Raw genomic sequence first — 17,898 nt, 5'->3', positions numbered from 1 at the left:
AACAAAAAGAGGGCAAAGAGGTGACTTGGTCTATAAGTACCTACACTGTGAGAAGATTTCTGACCACACAGGGTTCTTTAATCTAGCAGACTCCAGAACAAAACAAAATCCAATGGTGGAAACTCAAGCTAGATACATTCAGACTAGAACTAAGGGGCAACTTTTTAAGTGATGGTAACTAATAATTGGAACAATTTACCTGGGATATAATCAATATTCTCTGACTTAAGTCTATTAAGATTTGATGTCTTTCTAAAAGATATGCTCCAGCTCAATCATAAGTTATGGGTTTGGTACAGGAATTATGAGTGAATTGTATAGCCTGTGTTAAGCAAGAAGTCAGACTAGATGATCATAATTGTCCCTTCTGGCCTTAAAAATATGTGAATGTATAAACTGAGCCATCTCTTGAGCTCGGGGCTTGGAATCAGAGGTTGTTGCTGCCCTCTGCAGAGTGAGGGGATAGGCAGTGGATTAGGTCCATCTCCATAGTGACACATAGTCTGTCTTCCTAAACCAATTTCTCCTGCTCCACCATGGCAGGCCAGCTAAGAAATGGAAAACATTCTTGTGACTCTTCTTACTTCTCCAATCTAAATTACACTGGGTGCTTCTTTTTATAATATCCCTGCATGCACCATTTTGTTATGTGATCCCTTGAAGTATTATTTGCTACAAAAAGATGGGCCAGATCAATCCTGGCAACACCTTGGCCTTGCAGGAAAGGGTGTTATGGATTCAAAAGTTGGCACTTCCTTAGTGATTCAGTACTGAACCAATGCCACAGCAGGGGTTGGGCGAGTACTGTGCTGCTGGAGCTAACTTTGGAATCAGAGGTTGAATGGAGGCTCTGACGACTTAGGGTGATGACCAAAGCTATGAAGAGCCATGAGATCTTTCAAAGTTAAAATCAGGTGATTGTACTCTGCCTTCTTAAATCTAATTTTCTATTTTTTTTTCCCCCTTATACCCTCCCCAGATTAATTATTGGATTCTGTTACTGTGAGCTGTCATACAGCTATTCTCAACACCACATTAGTGTTTGTTCAGGTTTCAGCCCACTGTGAAAGGGAAAAGGGCCAGAAACGGATTAGAAACAATAATGAAACTGACTAGTCTCTTTTCATCATCTGCGCCAAGAAAAATAGAAATCCGCATAAAGAAGGAAAATATAATTTTGGAAGTTTTCTCTCTCGAAGTGTTACTGATAAGACTGGTAAAAGAATCTGTTTTATAAACATTTAACCTCTAAGCAAAAGGTATTTTTTTTCCAATTTCAGTTATTCACACTACCCAGCATGCCATTTGGCAATGCTTGGCTTCCAGTTGATTTCTGTTTTCTTAGCAATTGCAGTTGCTCTCCAAAATGATTTTATCTGAGCACTGTTCAAATTTACAAAATCGCTCAAATCCTCTAATGTTAGATTTCTGGGCTTTCTGGAACTGTCACTATCTGGGATCATTTTCATTCTGTTTTCAATGTCTTCTGAACATGAATACATGTTAGGACATAAACAAAGCTGTGAAATCAATCCCATTTCCTTCCCTGCTATTCTAGCATTTAACATTCTATTTATTCAAGCTTTCTTCAATTTGACTTGTGCCCAGTAAGTACTAAAAATGATCTGCAGCTGTACAAGTTTCCACCCTAGCTTCTGAGCGGATTTACTTTACGTTCTTATTGTTTGTCTCAACCATTACTGTTCATGTGGTTTCCTACATCCCTTCTCCAAGCTCTTTAGACTTTGCGTAATAATAAATATTAATACGTGTGTGTGTGTGTGTGTGTGTTTGTGTGTATGGATGTCAAGTTCTGTACTTAATAAAATCAAACTAAAGACTCAGTATCTTAAGAATGTTTTCAAGATTTAAGAATTGGTCTGTTGGGAAATTTTTTCTACATAGGGTGGGATTTTCAGAAGCACTCACCAGTGGCATAACTTTGCTCCTACTGACATAAATGGGAATTAAATTTATTATAATTTACCTCCTCATTCCTGTATGTTTTAGGCTGATGCTTACAGGATCAGTCTCAGAAATATGGTAACGCTGGTAGTAAGGAATCAACGAACCTGTCCTATCCACACATACTGCAGGGTGTGGAAGAAGTGGAATATCTTTGAATCCTCTTTGTTGAGACTGTATGTGCACATATGCATGTAGTGGTGGCATAACTGTAGGATATTGGAGAGACAAGGTGAGTGAGATTGTTTTATCTGAAGTCGGTCCAATAAAAGATGCTACTGTGTGTCTCAGGGCAAATATGTAGCAGTTCAGATTCAGTGCTGAGACAATCAGCCATTTCTGGCTAATGTTCATTTATACAAGAGCAAGAAATCTGAAATGGACCATCTGTTTCATGAAAGTTAACACACACTAAAACAAGGGAAAGGAAGAGACTTGCTATTAACATAGGCTCTGTGCTGGAAACTAAGGGCTAGAGCAGGGATAGGCAATCTATGGCACTCGTGCCAAAGGCGACACGGGAGCTAATTTTCAGCGGCACTCACACTGCCCAGGTCCTGGCCTCCAGTCTGGGGGGCTCGGCATTTTAATTTAATTTTAAATGAAGCTTCTTAAACATTTTAAAAACCTTATTTACTTTACATACAACAATAGTTTAGTTGTATATTATAGACTTATAGAAAGAGACCTTCTAAAAACATTAAACTATATTACTGGCACGCGAAACCTTAAAATTAGAGTGAATAAATGAAGATTCGGCACACCACTTCTGAAAGGTTGCCGACCCCTGGGCTAGAGCCACAAAGGGTGCCACTTTAGGCACTTCAGATCCCCCAAATACCTGCTCAGATCCTGCCTAACCCTGTAGGTGCCTAAATTCCCTAGATGCCACCCATAAAGTCCCATGGCCCTTCAAAAATCTGCCAGTGAGCATGTGCACAGCTTCCTAAATCCTGTGCCCATCTCATGCCTAAGCCCTGGTGGGATCCTCAGTCTAGGCCCACAAGCTTGTGGGGCACCATCTGGTAATCCATTTCAGATGCTGCCTAACAGATCAGGTCCTGCACAAACACAGCCAGAGGGGGATGTGGTGTTACTTCCCCACCTTTATATTTTTAGCCCAGTGATAGGCACTTACCCAGGATGTAGGAGATGCAGGCAATGGAATATTCTAGGGTGGGATGCTCTCAACCTACCTGGGGAACAAATATTCAATAATGGCTTTTTCAATCTAGCAGCCAAGGGTGTAACATGATCTAACAGCTGGAAGTTGAAGCAAGACCCATTCAGACTGGAAACAAGGTGTACGTTCTTAATGGGGAGTAATTAACCATTGGAACAATTTATCAAGGGTCATGGTGGATTCTTGCCATCGCTGGCAATTTTAAAATCAAGATTGGATGTTATTCTAAAAGATCTGCTCTAGGACTTATTTTGGGAAGTTCTGCGGCCTGGGCTATACAGGTCAGACTAGATGTCACAATGGTCCCTTCTGGCCTTTGAATCTATGAACTTTCCTGTTGCAGCTGTTCCACTTCTGATAGATAAATATGCATTGGGCCAGAGATTGAGAATAAGTCTATAGCAGTGGTCACCAACCTTTTCGGTGTGGCGGGTGCTGGACGACAAGCCACTAAGGACTGTGGCCAGCAGAGAAGCATCTGCCGAAATGCCGCTGAGAAGTGGCACCGTCAAGAGGCGTTGCTGCTGAAATGCTGTCGAAGATCAGCGGCATTTCGGCAGATGCTTCTCCGCCAGCCACTACACGGGCGTACATAGATGCTGTGGTGGGCGCCATGGCACTTGCAGGCACCACATTGGGGGCCACTAGTCTATAGCATGGCAGTTAGAATACACAGCTGGGGGTAGGAGATCCAAGCTCATACTCCTGTTTTGATTACTTTGAATGTTTATACACACATTCTAGCAGGGGCCCCTTTAATGACATACATCAGGAAATGTGTTTAATTATAGGATTTGCCTGTAGATCTAGAGATCCTGTGTAAACTGGAGTCTTTGCAGTCTGAATACACCTGCCTGCTGTTCAGGTTTTGTTACTACTGTAACAAAATCTAAATGATACAAAGAAACTGAGCTGGGAGTTCCTTCCTCAATGAACAAAGCACATCTATCTTCAACTTTTGTGCTCGCTGTTAGTGGCACGGCTCTCAAACTAGGGGACTGTTGTCAGTAAGGGTTGCTGTGCTGGCAAAAGTAGCATCCAAAGTTCCTGAGGTGAGAGCAGCACAAGGGAGTCCCTTTCTTCTGGGTCTGGTCTCTTTCCTCTGGAGAGCTGTGGCAATGTCAGATGGTCCATTTGAGGCAAACTCTCCATACAACTAATGGACAGAAATGATAATTGTTCTGTGCTAATGAGTAAAAAAAAAAATTGTATTATGAACTTCAGAAATTTTTTTTTCTAACCAACTTGTTTGCCAGAAAGCAGCCGGGCCTCTGAACAAGGCTAACTTACCACCCTTAGTGTGTGCTATGCTGTGCTGTACCAGTGCTGTGCTCTGAGTTCCCCCTGCCCTTTCCCACGGCGCAGTGAATAACATTCTCAACCAGATGCTGCTCTCTTACAGCAAAATTCGATTTTTTGTGAAGGTGAGATGCATATGGGAAGAGAGCAGAAGGCAGCCAATCGGAGGGTCCCTGAAGCATCCTGCTTCTTGAGGAGAATTAGTAAGTAATTTAAGGAAAGAGAATGAGAAGTTAAAAGGAGTTTTGTACAAATAAACACTGAAGAGTTTGAAGGGAATTAAATAGTTGGGGGTTGTAAAAATACTAAAAAGTGTAAGTGCTAAAGAGAATGCTAGAGGTTTTTTTTTTTTCCCCCCTCTTCTCTTTAGAGTGCTTTGTTTATAACCCAATGATGGCAGTATAATTTAGTTCAGTGACACCTGGTAAAACCCTTAGTAAAAAAAACAAATTGTGCAAAAGGGAGGTCAGGTGCTGGTAACTACCACCCCTAGATGCTTTTCCCCCCAAGAAGCTGTACAGCTTTTCTGAAGGGAATGGGCCCTTCCCAATTAAAATGTCTACAAACACCATTGTGCTGGCTGCTGCAGGCACAGTGATAATGTGATTTAAATTATTGGACTGTGCATAATTTAGTCAAAACTGTAAATGGGGATTTCTATATAAATTGAATGCTTCCGAATGTGCTAGTGGGAATATATACTGGGTATAGCGGTGTTTAAAACATGTTCAGAGCAGTGCACGAGGTGTTGGTCAGTTCAAGCAACAGATAGTTTAAAAATAGGGGAGGGCACCGCATAAGTTGGGGGGCGGGGGGAAGAGAGGGAAACCTAAAGTGTAACAAGTAGCTTATTAAAGCCTTCACTAGCTAAGAACCCAAAGGAGGAGAAGGAGGACAAAGAGCAATAAACCAAAACCTTGCTAAAATACAGCACTTCTCAAAGACCAGGTCAAAAAATGTACCTTGCCTATTTTTATTTAAAAAAAGATATATGCTCTCTTGGGGCAGCCTAAGGAATTGTAATATGGGGGAGGGGGGTCACTGAGCAACAGGATTGTGGTGCTTCCTATGTACAGTTGGACCAATGTTGGTTAAAATAAACCACTACTAAATGGCCTGCTGTAGCTCCTTGGCATGCTGGTGGATAGAGAAGGCAAAAGGCTTGAGTTGAGAATTTACCTTGAATAGTCAAAAGTGGGGAAAAAATAGCTACAACTGAAGCCTGCATTACTGCCAGAGAAGTCAAAACCCTACCCTCTTAAATACGCTGGGAATAATCCATTCGCGAGCACTTCTGCCTAGAGCCAGCTCCAGCCCTGGCCCCCTACCACATACTCCAGCAACACCTATGCTCAGCATGCACCCGTGCAGCTGTCAGTTTCACATACTCTTGGGGGAGAGGGGTCTTTCCTAATTGAAGAAGAAAAAAAAATCTCAGGTTCTAATGTTGCCCTTTTCTGTGCTGCAATCTGCCCCTGGCCTGCGCACACTAAACTGCCACAAACCCAACTCCTGCCTGGACTGGAAAGATTAGGCTGGGCTGTTCTCCCGGGTGGTTACATAAGCCCCAAACAGGCCTCTGCCTGTAATGCAATTTTCAAGGCAAGCTTCAAAACTCACATGCCTTAATTAGCTTGGCTTTTTAATTCTTCAAAAAAGTGCCAGTGGGTTATTGGAGTCTAGCAACAGTGAGCCAGGACAGTTCCTCTACTGGTCTTCTCTGCCTCCAAATTATAGCTGGTCAGAGGTTATTCATAATTCCTTAAAATGTTGTGCTAGTGTCCAGTTGGCACAGATTCAAAGGTGGTTAGTTTCTGAGAAAGAACACAGACCAGTGCCTTTATTGGGCACTTCCTTGCCAGTTAAGGCAAAAGAGAAATTACACAGCACCATCTAGTGGAACAACATAGCTTTCTCTCCCTGACCCCAGGAAGGCAACAGCAAGAGATTCTACAGGTGTAACTAAAAAGGACTCGTTATTTTAATTGACTCACCGTACAGGAATATTTTACTCTATCTATTCAAAAGTTTGCATATGATAGGATTGGGAGTTGCTTTATGTATCAGGCCAGGAAATACCTCAGTGAGATTTTCAGCCTTCAGCGTGAGCATCCAAATTTCTACAGCTCCTTTGCAATGTAAGCAGCTGGAGTGGAAATGGAGACTTGGTACTCATCTTGTATGTGTATCATCTTTTAGTAGGTAATAAGTTTCTTGAGCTCATCAGCAATTAAAAATAACCCCAATTCCCAGCTACTGAGCACCATAGCTCTTGCCCTGTGCTTACAGAAAAAGTGACCAGATGTAGCGTGTTGGGCATGCTGAGCAATTAGCTTTTCAAAGCTACATTAGGAGAAACGCTACCAATTCCACATTAAATATTAATCTTAGCTCTATGTATATGACTTCTGATAAACTTTAATTGCATGATCATATGGCTTTTAGCTAATCTTCTAATACAAAGTGCCTCCCAGACAAACCACCCAACTGGTCTCCATTTCTTCTATATGCAAAATGGGACTAGTATATTGCATTTATCTAGTCCTTCAGCTGTAGAGCTCAATGTGCATTACAAATTATAAAAAAAATAAATGTATTAGCTCCAATTACACATGGAATAACTACTCAGATACAGTCCTTTGGTGGATCCAGCTCCTATAGACTAGTTTGCTTAGTTTTTTTTAAGTCATGAATGGTGCTGTGTCCTACTGTAAAGGCACAGAAGGGAAGAACTGCAGGGATGTTCAAGTTTTCTGATCTCCCCAGTTTCACCCTTTGTACATATGAGTGGGGATAAGGAAAAATGTTAACTACAGCATTTCAGACAGTGTGGGAGGAGCCTCAACTTCAGTGCAAGGAGATGGAATGGGCAATACTGCAAGTGTGCAGTAATCTTCACTACCAAAGTGGAGGAGACAGGGCAAGGTATGTCAGTTTAAGGCTTTACTTGCATCAGCTTGACAAAGGTGGCTTCCATTTGAAAGAATTTTTCCTTGATATTTTAAAAAAATTTTGTGAGCAGATACAGTGATTAGCTCATCACAAAGGGAACTATAAGCACAAGAGCTGAGATCCCAATTCCTGCTGCAAAAGTGTGTTTGGGTGCACTTTAACACAGCTCTTAGTGAAAACACAAAAATCCACCTGGCTTGCAACCACTAAAACCCCTTCAATGCAAACTGGCAAAGGGTTTACTCTGTTGTAACAGCAACTCTTAGCAGGCCAGACAAACGGACTACACTTAGCACACTGCTTACGTGATATTGTTTATGGATAAATACTACAAAAGTCTCTAATAAAAGGTTGTCATAGTGATCTTTCAGCAGGGCTCAGGGTGCATGTATTTTTTAACCTGCACTGCTAAGCGAGTTAGCATAGGTCTGAGAAGATTGTTGAGGTGGTTATGGCAGGGAGCTGGCACCCAGTTAAGCATCAGCAAGTCTTCTCTTGCTGGTGGTTGGGAAGGGTGTGATAAGGTGATTTTCAGTCCTGGGCTGCCTGATTAGATCAGATGGAATTTCAATGCATCCTGCTCAAGTGCAAATCAGGCAAAAATATCCCCCCCCCCCCCCCCGGCACTAAGATTGAGAACCACCTTTGAGCAATACGAATATAATAATACTTGTAGAAAAATGAAACTGATACACTTCATCTATGTGAAGATGCAGCTCTTGCACAATGACAAGGAGAGATTTGCACTTCAACAGTAGATGAAGCAACCCTGCTACATTTTGTAAAGCACTTTATTGATGTAACAGAGTCAAAACAAGCCCCTTCATCCTGAGAAGCAACTGAAATGCAAGTCTGTGCCACAAAGATCATTCTGAGATGAGACTTACCAGTGCTAAATGCATCACTAGTACTAGGTCATGCCTCCCATCCTTTTGTGTGACAAAGAAACCCTACTTTCTCTAGGGTAGAGAAAAAACAAGACACTGAAAAGTGAACAGAAAGTTGTCACGTCTTACACACTGAACAAAAATATTGTGCTATTTTGGTCTCAGAATAAAATTCCAGGACTTTATTGCTGTATGTATGTTTTCCTCTGTGTAACTTATCTTACAATAGTCAAAGTGCCACCTTCTGGTTTTAAAACTGTGCAACATTTAACATTCATTTTCTTCCAAAGACCATTATACAGTGGGGGGTGTAAAGCAATCCAGCAGCAGTTACAAAATGTTGCCCGACTATTTTTTCTTAAAAGTTTAAGATAAAGATCTGCATACAAGCTAAATGAAAAGATGCTCAATTGATAGATCATTCAGTAACTTTAATAAAACATTTTTAGTTGGAAGTTTTGTAATGCTAAAATTTACAACTAAAACAAAAGTAAACACTCCTCCCTATCCCCCCTCCCCCCACTGTAGCCACAAGGTTTCTATACTTGAAAAGAACAAGAAATATGGTATGTAATTGTCTCACAAACCTGCTTCATTTCTAACAGAAGCAAAAGTTGTGGAGGCTCTCAGCCTGTTAAACCTGCAAGTTGGGCAGCGGAAGTCTATTTTACTACCATGATACTTCTTTTTGGTTGTTTTAAATACCAAGCCTTTTTCTTCCCCTCCCATTCAACACACAGTATAAATCCCATTTCCTTATATTTATTTATCCTCAGTATTATTTACAGGACTCCTACGGATAAAGTACAAACTAATATGAAATTAATGGTAGTTTGCATCTTCAAATATGCATCCCGTGGCTAAATTTACCAAGACACTCCAACAGAATGATTTGAAGTTATGATGATTCTGAAGTATGTACAGCTGTGACGGCGGACGTTTTTTCATTTACTGTAGTAGATTCATGTGATCTGTCATCAACAGGAGTTGCCTTAGAAGTAGGGATAGCAGTATCCAAGGTGAGTGCAGAGGTTTGTTCTACACTTACAGTAGTGCTATGGGGAAGCAGATCTGCAGGTGGAGCAGATACCTCTGTGACCAAAGGAAATTGTGCAAGAAACTCAGGTGGCATTGAGAGAGGTGTTATTCCAGATAGATTTAGAGGTGGCAAAGAAGGAAGCGGTGGCAAACCTAGAAATTAAAAAAAAAAAAAAAAAAAAAAGGCAGCAAATCACACACCACTCTACTTCTACTTTTTGAAGTTTTCCCCAGGATGCCATGTGATCAGTTTGATCTACACTAGAACTATGAGTCTGCCAAGTCTCTTGGTATCTGTTTGTTCCCCTAGCCAGTATGGGATTTCTTCTGCTCCTATTGAGTTCAATAGGGATATGATCAGGACTTTTGAGCAGCAATAACTCAAATAGCTATTTTTAAAGCCAAACAATCCTCCTCAACTAGATCATCAAGCATTCCTTAAAGGTTAACAATAATGGAACTTGCGTTGGCCTGCTGACATGTACAAGAGGCAACTACCAGCCTCGAGACAATGCTTTTAATGTACTTATTTGTACTACTGCCTGGATTTTTCCAGCACATCCTGAAACTGCCAATGCCCACGGAAGCCTTGTTCCACTTTTTGCTTGCTCAACGTGTATTTTTCAGTAGTTGTATTTAGTACCATAAATTTAGTATTTGACACTTATTCTAACTTCTCAATCTTCTTGGCTGGCACACAGAAAATATCAACTGTGCATTTCACTAAACCTCCCCCAAAAGCTATATACTTCCTCTAATTTTTAGCACAAAGGAACATCTTTTGAAAATCTTTATGAAGCCCTAAATCTGATGGGGGTAATAAGGAAACAACATAAACCTAAGGCATAGAGGACTAGATAGGATTATTTTGAGACACGTTCCTTGACTGACCAGAAGAGGCCACCAATGAGAGCACCATTCCACTCCAGCTCTGGCAACAGACTCAACCATCCTCTGCATTACTGACCCATAGAGCACAACTTGGAATTAGTAATGAATGGAAATAGTGTGGTCTAAGGTCTTCAGAAACCAGTTACTGTAATATTTACATTTGTAAACATACCAGGATGTATGATATCTGATAATCCAGCACCAGGAATGATGGGTGGTGCAGGTAAATTCAGACTGGATAGACTGGTCAGGTTAGGAAGTCCAGTTGGTAATGACATCAGACCTAAAAAACAAATACGAAAGATACAAACCTCAATTTCAAGAGCTACATGTAGCCAATTGAAAAACTGTTCCAGACAGAACTTGCATATCACTGGCTCACACTGTACTTCCAGTTGGTGGTTCTTTTTACAAATGGGAAAGTGATTAAGCCTCTCTTTTGATCTTAAAATCCTGTGATGAAAGGGATTCACCTAGATGCTGTAGGAGCAAGATTTAGGGCTAGAAAAATCCCACTTCCCAGCTAATTCTATTTTTACTATCGTAGCAATAAAGCATCTTCCATAGGATAATGGAAAAGAAAGGGAAAGATTTTTTTTTTAAGTGACAAATAAAAACAGGAAAATCAAGGCTAAAACAAAAACAAGCGGAAGTGTTAGAGGAGGGCTTTAAACTAGGTTCAACGGGGACAGGTGAGCAAAGCCCACAGGTAAGTGGGGAATATGGAGACCTGGGAGATGGGTCGGAAACAAGAGGAAGCGTGGGCCATAATGGCAGAGAGAAAGGAGGGTCAGGGCAAAATGGGAGGCAAGATCAAACCAGTATCTTAGATGCCTATATACAAATGCGAGAAGTATGGGTAATAAGCAGGAAGAACTGGAAGTGCTAATAAATAAATACAACTATGACATTGTTGGCATCACTGAAACTTGGTGGGATAATACACATGATTGGAATGTTGGTGTGGATGGGTACAGCTTGCTCAGGAAGGATAGACGGGAAAAAGGGAGGAGGTGTTGCCTTATATATTAAAAATGTACACACTTGGACTGAGGTGGAGATGGACCTAGGAGACGGAAGTGTTGAGAGTCTCTGGGTTAGGCTAAAGGGGGTAAAAAACAAGGGTGATGTCATGCTAGGAGTCTACTACAGGCCACCTAACCAGGTGGAAGAGGTGAATGAGGCTTTTTTAAAATAACTAACAAAATCATCCAAAGCTCAAGATTTGGTGGTGATGGGGGACTTCAACTATCCAAATATATGTTGGGAAAATAACACAGCGGGGCACAGACTATCCAACAAATTCTTGGACTGCATTGCAGACAACTTTTTATTTCAGAAGGTTGAAAAAGCTACTAGGGGGAAGCTGTTCTAGACTTGATTTTAACAAATAGGGAGGAACTCATTGAGAATTTGAAAGTAGAAGGCAGCTTGGGTGAAAGTAATCATGAAATCAGAGTTTGCAATTCTAAGGAAGGGTAGAAGGGAGAACAGCAAAATAAAGACAATGGATTTCAGGAAGGCGGATTTTGGTAAGCTCAGAGATCTGATAGGTAAGGTCCCATGGAAATCAAGACTGAAGGGAAAAACAACTGAGGAGAGTTGGCAGTTTTTCAAAGGGACACTATTAAGGGCCCAAAAGCAAGCTATTCCGCTGGTTAGGAAAGATAGAAAATGTGGCAAAAGAGCACCTTGGCTTAACCACGAGATCTTGCATGATCTAAAAAATAAAAAGGAGTCATATAAAAAATGGAAACTAGGATAGATTACAAAGGATGAATATAGGCAAACAACACAGGAATGCAGGGGCAAGATTAGAAAGGCAAAGGCACAAAATGAGCTCAAACTAGTTACAGGAATAAAGGGAAACGAAGATTTTTTATCAATACATTAGAAGCAAGAGGAAGACCAAAGACAGGGTAGGCCCACTGCTCAGTGAAGAGGGAGAAACAGTAACAGGAAACTTGGAAATGGCAGAGATGCTTAATGACTTCTTTGTTTCGGTCTTCACCAAGAAGTCTGAAGGAATGCCTAACATAGTGAATGCTAACGGGAAGTGGGTAGGTTTAGCAGATAAAATAAGAAAAGAACAAGTTAAAAATCACTTAGCAAAGTTAGATGCCTGACAAAATGCTTCCTAGAATACTCAGGGAGCTAATAGAGGAGGTATCTGAGCCTCTAGCTATTATCTTTGGAAAATCATGGGAGACGGGAGAGATTCCAGAAGACTGGAAAAGGGCAAATATACTGCTCATCTATAAAAAGGGAAATAAAAACAACCCAGGAACTACAGACCAGTTAGTTTAACTTCTGTGCCAGGGAAGATAACGGAGCAAGTAATTAAGGAAATCCTCTGCAAACACTTGGAAGGTGGTAAGGTGATAGGGAATAGCCAGCATGGATTTGTAAAGAACAAATCATGTCAAACCAATCTGATAGCTTTCTTTGATAGGATAACGAGCCTTGTGGATAAGGGAGAAGCGGTGGATGTGGTATACCTAGACTTTAGTAAGGCATTTGATACGGTCTCACATGATATTCTTATCGATAAACTAGGCAAATACAATTTACATGGGGCTACTATAAGGTGGGTGCATAACTGGCTGGATAACCATATTCAGAGAATTGTTATTAATGGTTCCCAATCCTGCTGGAAAGGCATAACAAGTGGGGTTCTGCAGGGGTCTGTTTTGGGACCGGCTCTGTTCAATATCTTCATCAACGACTTAGATATTGGCATAGAAAGTACGCTTATTAAGTTTGCAGATGATACCAAACTGGGAGGGATTGCAACTGCTTTGGAGGACAGGGTCATATTCAAAATGATCTGGACAAATAGGAGAAATGGTCTGAGGTAAACAGGATGAAGTTTAACAAAGACAAATGCAAAGTGCTCCACGTAGGAAGGAAAAATCAGTTTCACACATACAGAATGGGAAAGGACTGTCTAGGAAGGAGTACGGCAGAAAGGGATCCAAGGGTTATAGTGTACCACAAGCTAAATATGAGTCAACAGTGTGATGCTGTTGCAAAAAAGGCAAACATGATTCTGGGATGTATTAACAGGTGTGTTGTGAGCAAGACACAAGTCATTCTTCCGCTCTACTCTGCGCTGGTAAGGCCTCAACTGGAGTATTGTGTCCAGTTCTGGGCACCGCATTTCAAGAAAGATGTGGAGAAATTGGAGAGGGTCCAGAGAAGAGCAACAAGAATGATTAAAGGTCTTGAGAACATGACCTATGAAGGAAGGCTGAAAGAACTGGGTTTGTTTAGTTTGGAAAAGAGAAGACTGAGAGGGGACATGATAGCAGTTTTCAGGTATTTAAAAGGGTGTCATAAGGAGGAGAGAGAAAACTTGTTCACCTTAGCCTCTAAGGATAGAACAAGAAGCAATGGGTTTAAACTGCAGCAAGGGAGGTTTAGGTTGGACATTAGGAAAAAGTTCCTAACTGTCAGGGTGGTTAAACACTGGAATAAATTGCCTAGGGAGGTTGTGGAATCTCCATCTCTGGAGATATTTAAGAGTAGGTTAGATAAATGTCTATCAGGGATGGTCTAGACAGTATTTGGTCCTGCCATGAGGGCAGGGGACTGGACTCGACCTCTCGAGGTCCCTTCCAGTCCTAGAATCTATGAATCTATAAACACAAATAGAAAATGCTATGGTTAAGGACAAAAAATATACAGAAATAAGGGCAAGTTTTAAAGTAATTTTCAAAGTTAGGCAAGGGCTATAAAATGCAATACAGTGTGGAATTAAGATGGCATGTGCTTGCCATCATTCTGCCTGCCAACAGGTATATCCTGTTTTGTCCTCCACTTTCCTTTTTTTAAAATGGATCCTCTATGGTGCAAGGACTACCTCTTTCTTCTTAAGTGTGTACATAGGATTTAGGTTAATGAGGACTAATCCTGAAATAACCCTTTTGTGTCAACATTAATAGAATACTGTAAGATAAGATCCAACAAAAAAGTTATTTAAAAACAAAAAACAGAACCAGCCCAATAAGTAGTTACAATTAATAAGTAGGTCAGCAGTAAAATAATAGCAGACTGATTCACAAAGAAAGCTTGTCTTTAGACTGAAAGTTAAGACTAATGTAAATATTTATCTGGGAAACTCAACTGTACACAGAAGCCCACCTTTAGCTACTATAAAGGCTTTAAACATTTTTGATTTACAGTTTCACTACTACAGGTATAGAAGTAGTGAACAGTTTTCCTGGGGATTTCAAAACCACATTCATATTGCCCAGAGTTGGCAGGGAAATGTTCACACTTTAATGAAAAGTGAACTTCTTAGTGGTTTGACATTTTAACGTGTGGTATAGAAATTTAGAATTTCCTGACATTACCACTGCACACACATACTTAGCTCTACTGTATTTTCTTCCCACACTGGCAAATCTGCCTCCAAGAGTTTTGGGTTAATTTTTTAAAAACTTTACTACATTTCCAATATTTCAGTTGTATTAGCATGCAAAGTACGTTAAGTAATCCTATGTATCCTGTACCATTTAATAGGGAATATATTGAGAAATTCTACATAAGACTTGCATTGTCTGTCAAACCTACAATAGAATGACTTTGGCATCTGAGGAGTCAGTGTTCCATTAATCTCAGTGAATAAAACATTACTTTATTCACAGGGTATGTAGCAACAGTTTCCACACCAGTCTAAAATAATACATTATGGAACCTGAGCTAGTAAGCCTGTGCAATATAGGAACTCTCAATACTTTAGAGATAATGGAATCATCACTAAACATTTTATGGCAGATTGACAATGCCATCTTTTAGCAAAATTTAATAGGCTATTATCTAAACTGCTGTTTGTAACTTTAAACTGATCTAAATGCAAAAATAGTTGGCTATCACCCATTGTTCTAGATAGCTTATCATAAGATTATCAATATGTAGAGTATTAATATGGATATTAAATTAATCCAGTTTAAATATATATATGTAACTTTAGTCTAACCATACATACTGTGTTGCAAAATAGTGCAGTTAATGTGTCAAACATATCTGACACCTAAACCAGTGGAACATAGGCACAGGAGAGCTCTTAAACCCACCCCATATATTTGCTTCTCTCCAAAAAGGAGAACCCTGCTGGGCTATAGGGTAGCTGTCTCCTTCCTGGGCAAGGGCCTCTGCTCTTCCCCTTTTCCCTGAAATGTAGCTAAGACAGTCATGCAGCACTGTTTGTTATGGGGAGAAATGAAGTCTGCTGAGAACAGCTTCCAGCTCCACTAGCTATTCAGTGGCCATCTAAATACCCAAGGGAAGTAAAAAGCAACAGAGGGTCCTGTGGCACCTTTGAGACTAACAGAAGTATTGGGAGCATAAGCTTTCGTGGGTAAGAACCTCACTTCTTCAGATGCAAATCATCTGAAGAAGTGAGGTTCTTACCCACGAAAGCTTATGCTTATAGCTGAAGTATAGTGTGATTTTAGTCTAAAAATATTTGAAGGATATAAATATCAAGGAGAGAGAGAGAGAGAATGAATCATTTAGTTGGGACATGAGGTATAAATTGAGAAGAAATTAAGATAGGTATCCTTTCCTGATATCTCCTAAATTTTTTTCCTGGCAGTGAGCTCTATTAGGCTGTGAAAATCCCATTGATTGGGACTAGACTGGACAATACACTACCAGATATACATTAGGAATTAATCCTTCATTAGCAGGGGATGGACTAAATGACTTAGCAATGAACCTCTATTTATTTCCATGTTCTTTCTTGTATTGCATACACATTCAAATAGGCATAGCTATTTTTACATCAAGATGGCCTCCAGATCCATGCCTTGTGTGTGCGCGCGCACGCTTATGGGGACAAAATCAGAAAGGCCAAGGCCCAAAATGACTTGTATCTAGCAAAGAACAATAAGGCAATAAGAAGATGTTCTACAAATGCATTAGGAGTAAGAACCTAAGAAACAGGTAGGTTTACAGTAGATGTCAGAAAAAACTTTCTAACTGTAAGGATGGTTTAAGGTTTAAACACTGGAACAGGTTACTAAGGAAGGTTGTGGAATCCCCATCACTGGAGATTTTTAAGAACAGGTTAGACAAAACACTATCAGGGATGGTTTTAGTATACTTGGTCCTGCGTCAGTGCAGAGGGATGGACTAGGCGACCTCTCAAGGTCCCTTCCAGTCCTACATTTCTGTGATTCTGTATGTTTCATCCCTAACCAATTTCATATTCATGTGCTTATATAGGCCTTAAGATTTCAGTTCCACTGTAACTTAATATGCATTAAGTACATTTCAGACCACAGAAATTTAGTGATGGGTTGGTTACATTTTACTTTTACTCCTAATGTCAAACTGCAGTTAAAAAAAAAAAATAGGATGAACTCCTGACCCCAATGAACTCAATGGCAAAACTCATTTGTTTCAACAAGGCTAGGATTTCATCAACATTTATTGTAAATACAATTGTTCTCTGAAAATGCAGATACTACCAAATTGGGGGATTTTCAGGTATTTGAGAGTCCAGTCCCAGTTTGCCAACCCACTACTCCCCTCTTTATTTAGATTACGCCTCAAAACACTGTTCCACAGTGACACAGAGTGCTAGGTACAAAGGCCTGAGTCAGCACTCTTCACAGCAGCCCCAAGTAGGCCAAGCCTAATTTGTGGGCCCGGCAGGGCAGAAAGGCCAATTAAGCTATTAGGCAAGAGCCCACAACTAGGCACAGGAAGGAAGAGCACAGGGGGGAAGCCGGCAGTAAGAGAGAGAGAGATTGCGCTTCTCTGGTTGGGAAAGGTCTTATGTATGCTGTGAGGGTGGTGGGATGCAACTGTCTATAAACTGCACAGGGTATTGAACCAGGAAAAAGGTCTCTGCATAATTTGTGGACTGAGACAAAGGCAGGACCAAGGCAGCCCTTTTACACACAGTTCTAGAGAGTCAACATTTAAAAAACTTAATTGAAACATCAAATTGAGCACATGTACCTTGTCCTCCCTCATCCCCTCTATTCCCTACTGGATGTCAGCCTCATTGGTCACATCATGTCTAAAATTTGATGGTATGGAGTTCAAGGCAAAGGCCATACAATCCCCCCCTCCCTCCATTATGGGTCTAGCACAATTATAAGCGCAGAAGTAAAAATCTAAGTGAACAGCAAGTATGGTTTAATCTAGATATAGAAATGTAGGGCTGGAAGGGACATCAAGACATCATTTCATCCATCCACTCATGCTGAGGCAGGACCAAGTAAACCTAGATCATCCCTGACAGGTGTTTGTCTAACCTGTCCTTAAAACCTCCAATGACAGAAATTCCACAACCTCCCTGGGTACCCTATTCCAGTACTTAACTATCCTTAGAACAGCATTACACCTTACTGCTGTTAGAACACATTATGACAATGAAAGGGACAAATTACTCCTATATTCCAGTTAGACAAAATGACAGAAACTGACATAAAATGGATAAACAATTTTCTTAAGAATGGGGCCAAAAAATACAAACCACCTCTTTCTCCCCATCATTCTATACTATCTTGAATTATTTTGTTTCTAAAACGTTTGAGCTTGCTCAAATTTTCACTACTCACCTGGTAATGTAGTTGCTGGGTTAACTGGTGGCACTGAACTGAGGGACTGATTTATTTGTTGCGGCAATAATGGTACTGTTGGGACACCTAATGAAAGATACATGAA

At 40.6% G+C, this 17,898-nt stretch overlaps 1 protein-coding gene across 1 annotated transcript in view; it reads right to left on the bottom strand.

Moving 5' to 3' along the window:
• Window positions 1-8,439: 8,439 nt before the first annotated feature.
• Window positions 8,440-17,898, bottom strand: part of GORASP2 (golgi reassembly stacking protein 2) — a 31,720-nt gene continuing 22,261 nt past the window's right edge. The window contains exons 8-10 of the mRNA XM_034785950.1: window positions 17,793-17,879; window positions 10,388-10,498; window positions 8,440-9,477 (exon numbers count right to left, since the gene is read on the bottom strand). Coding sequence (XP_034641841.1) covers window positions 9,185-9,477; window positions 10,388-10,498; window positions 17,793-17,879 — 491 coding nt within the window. The 3' untranslated portion in view covers window positions 8,440-9,184. The remainder of the gene's footprint in view (window positions 9,478-10,387; window positions 10,499-17,792; window positions 17,880-17,898) is intronic.

The sequence above is a fragment of the Trachemys scripta genome, chromosome 11 (assembly GCF_013100865.1).
Source record: "Trachemys scripta elegans isolate TJP31775 chromosome 11, CAS_Tse_1.0, whole genome shotgun sequence".
Lineage (NCBI taxonomy): Eukaryota > Metazoa > Chordata > Testudines > Emydidae > Trachemys > Trachemys scripta.
This window is presented reverse-complemented; position numbering and strand designations above follow the sequence as displayed.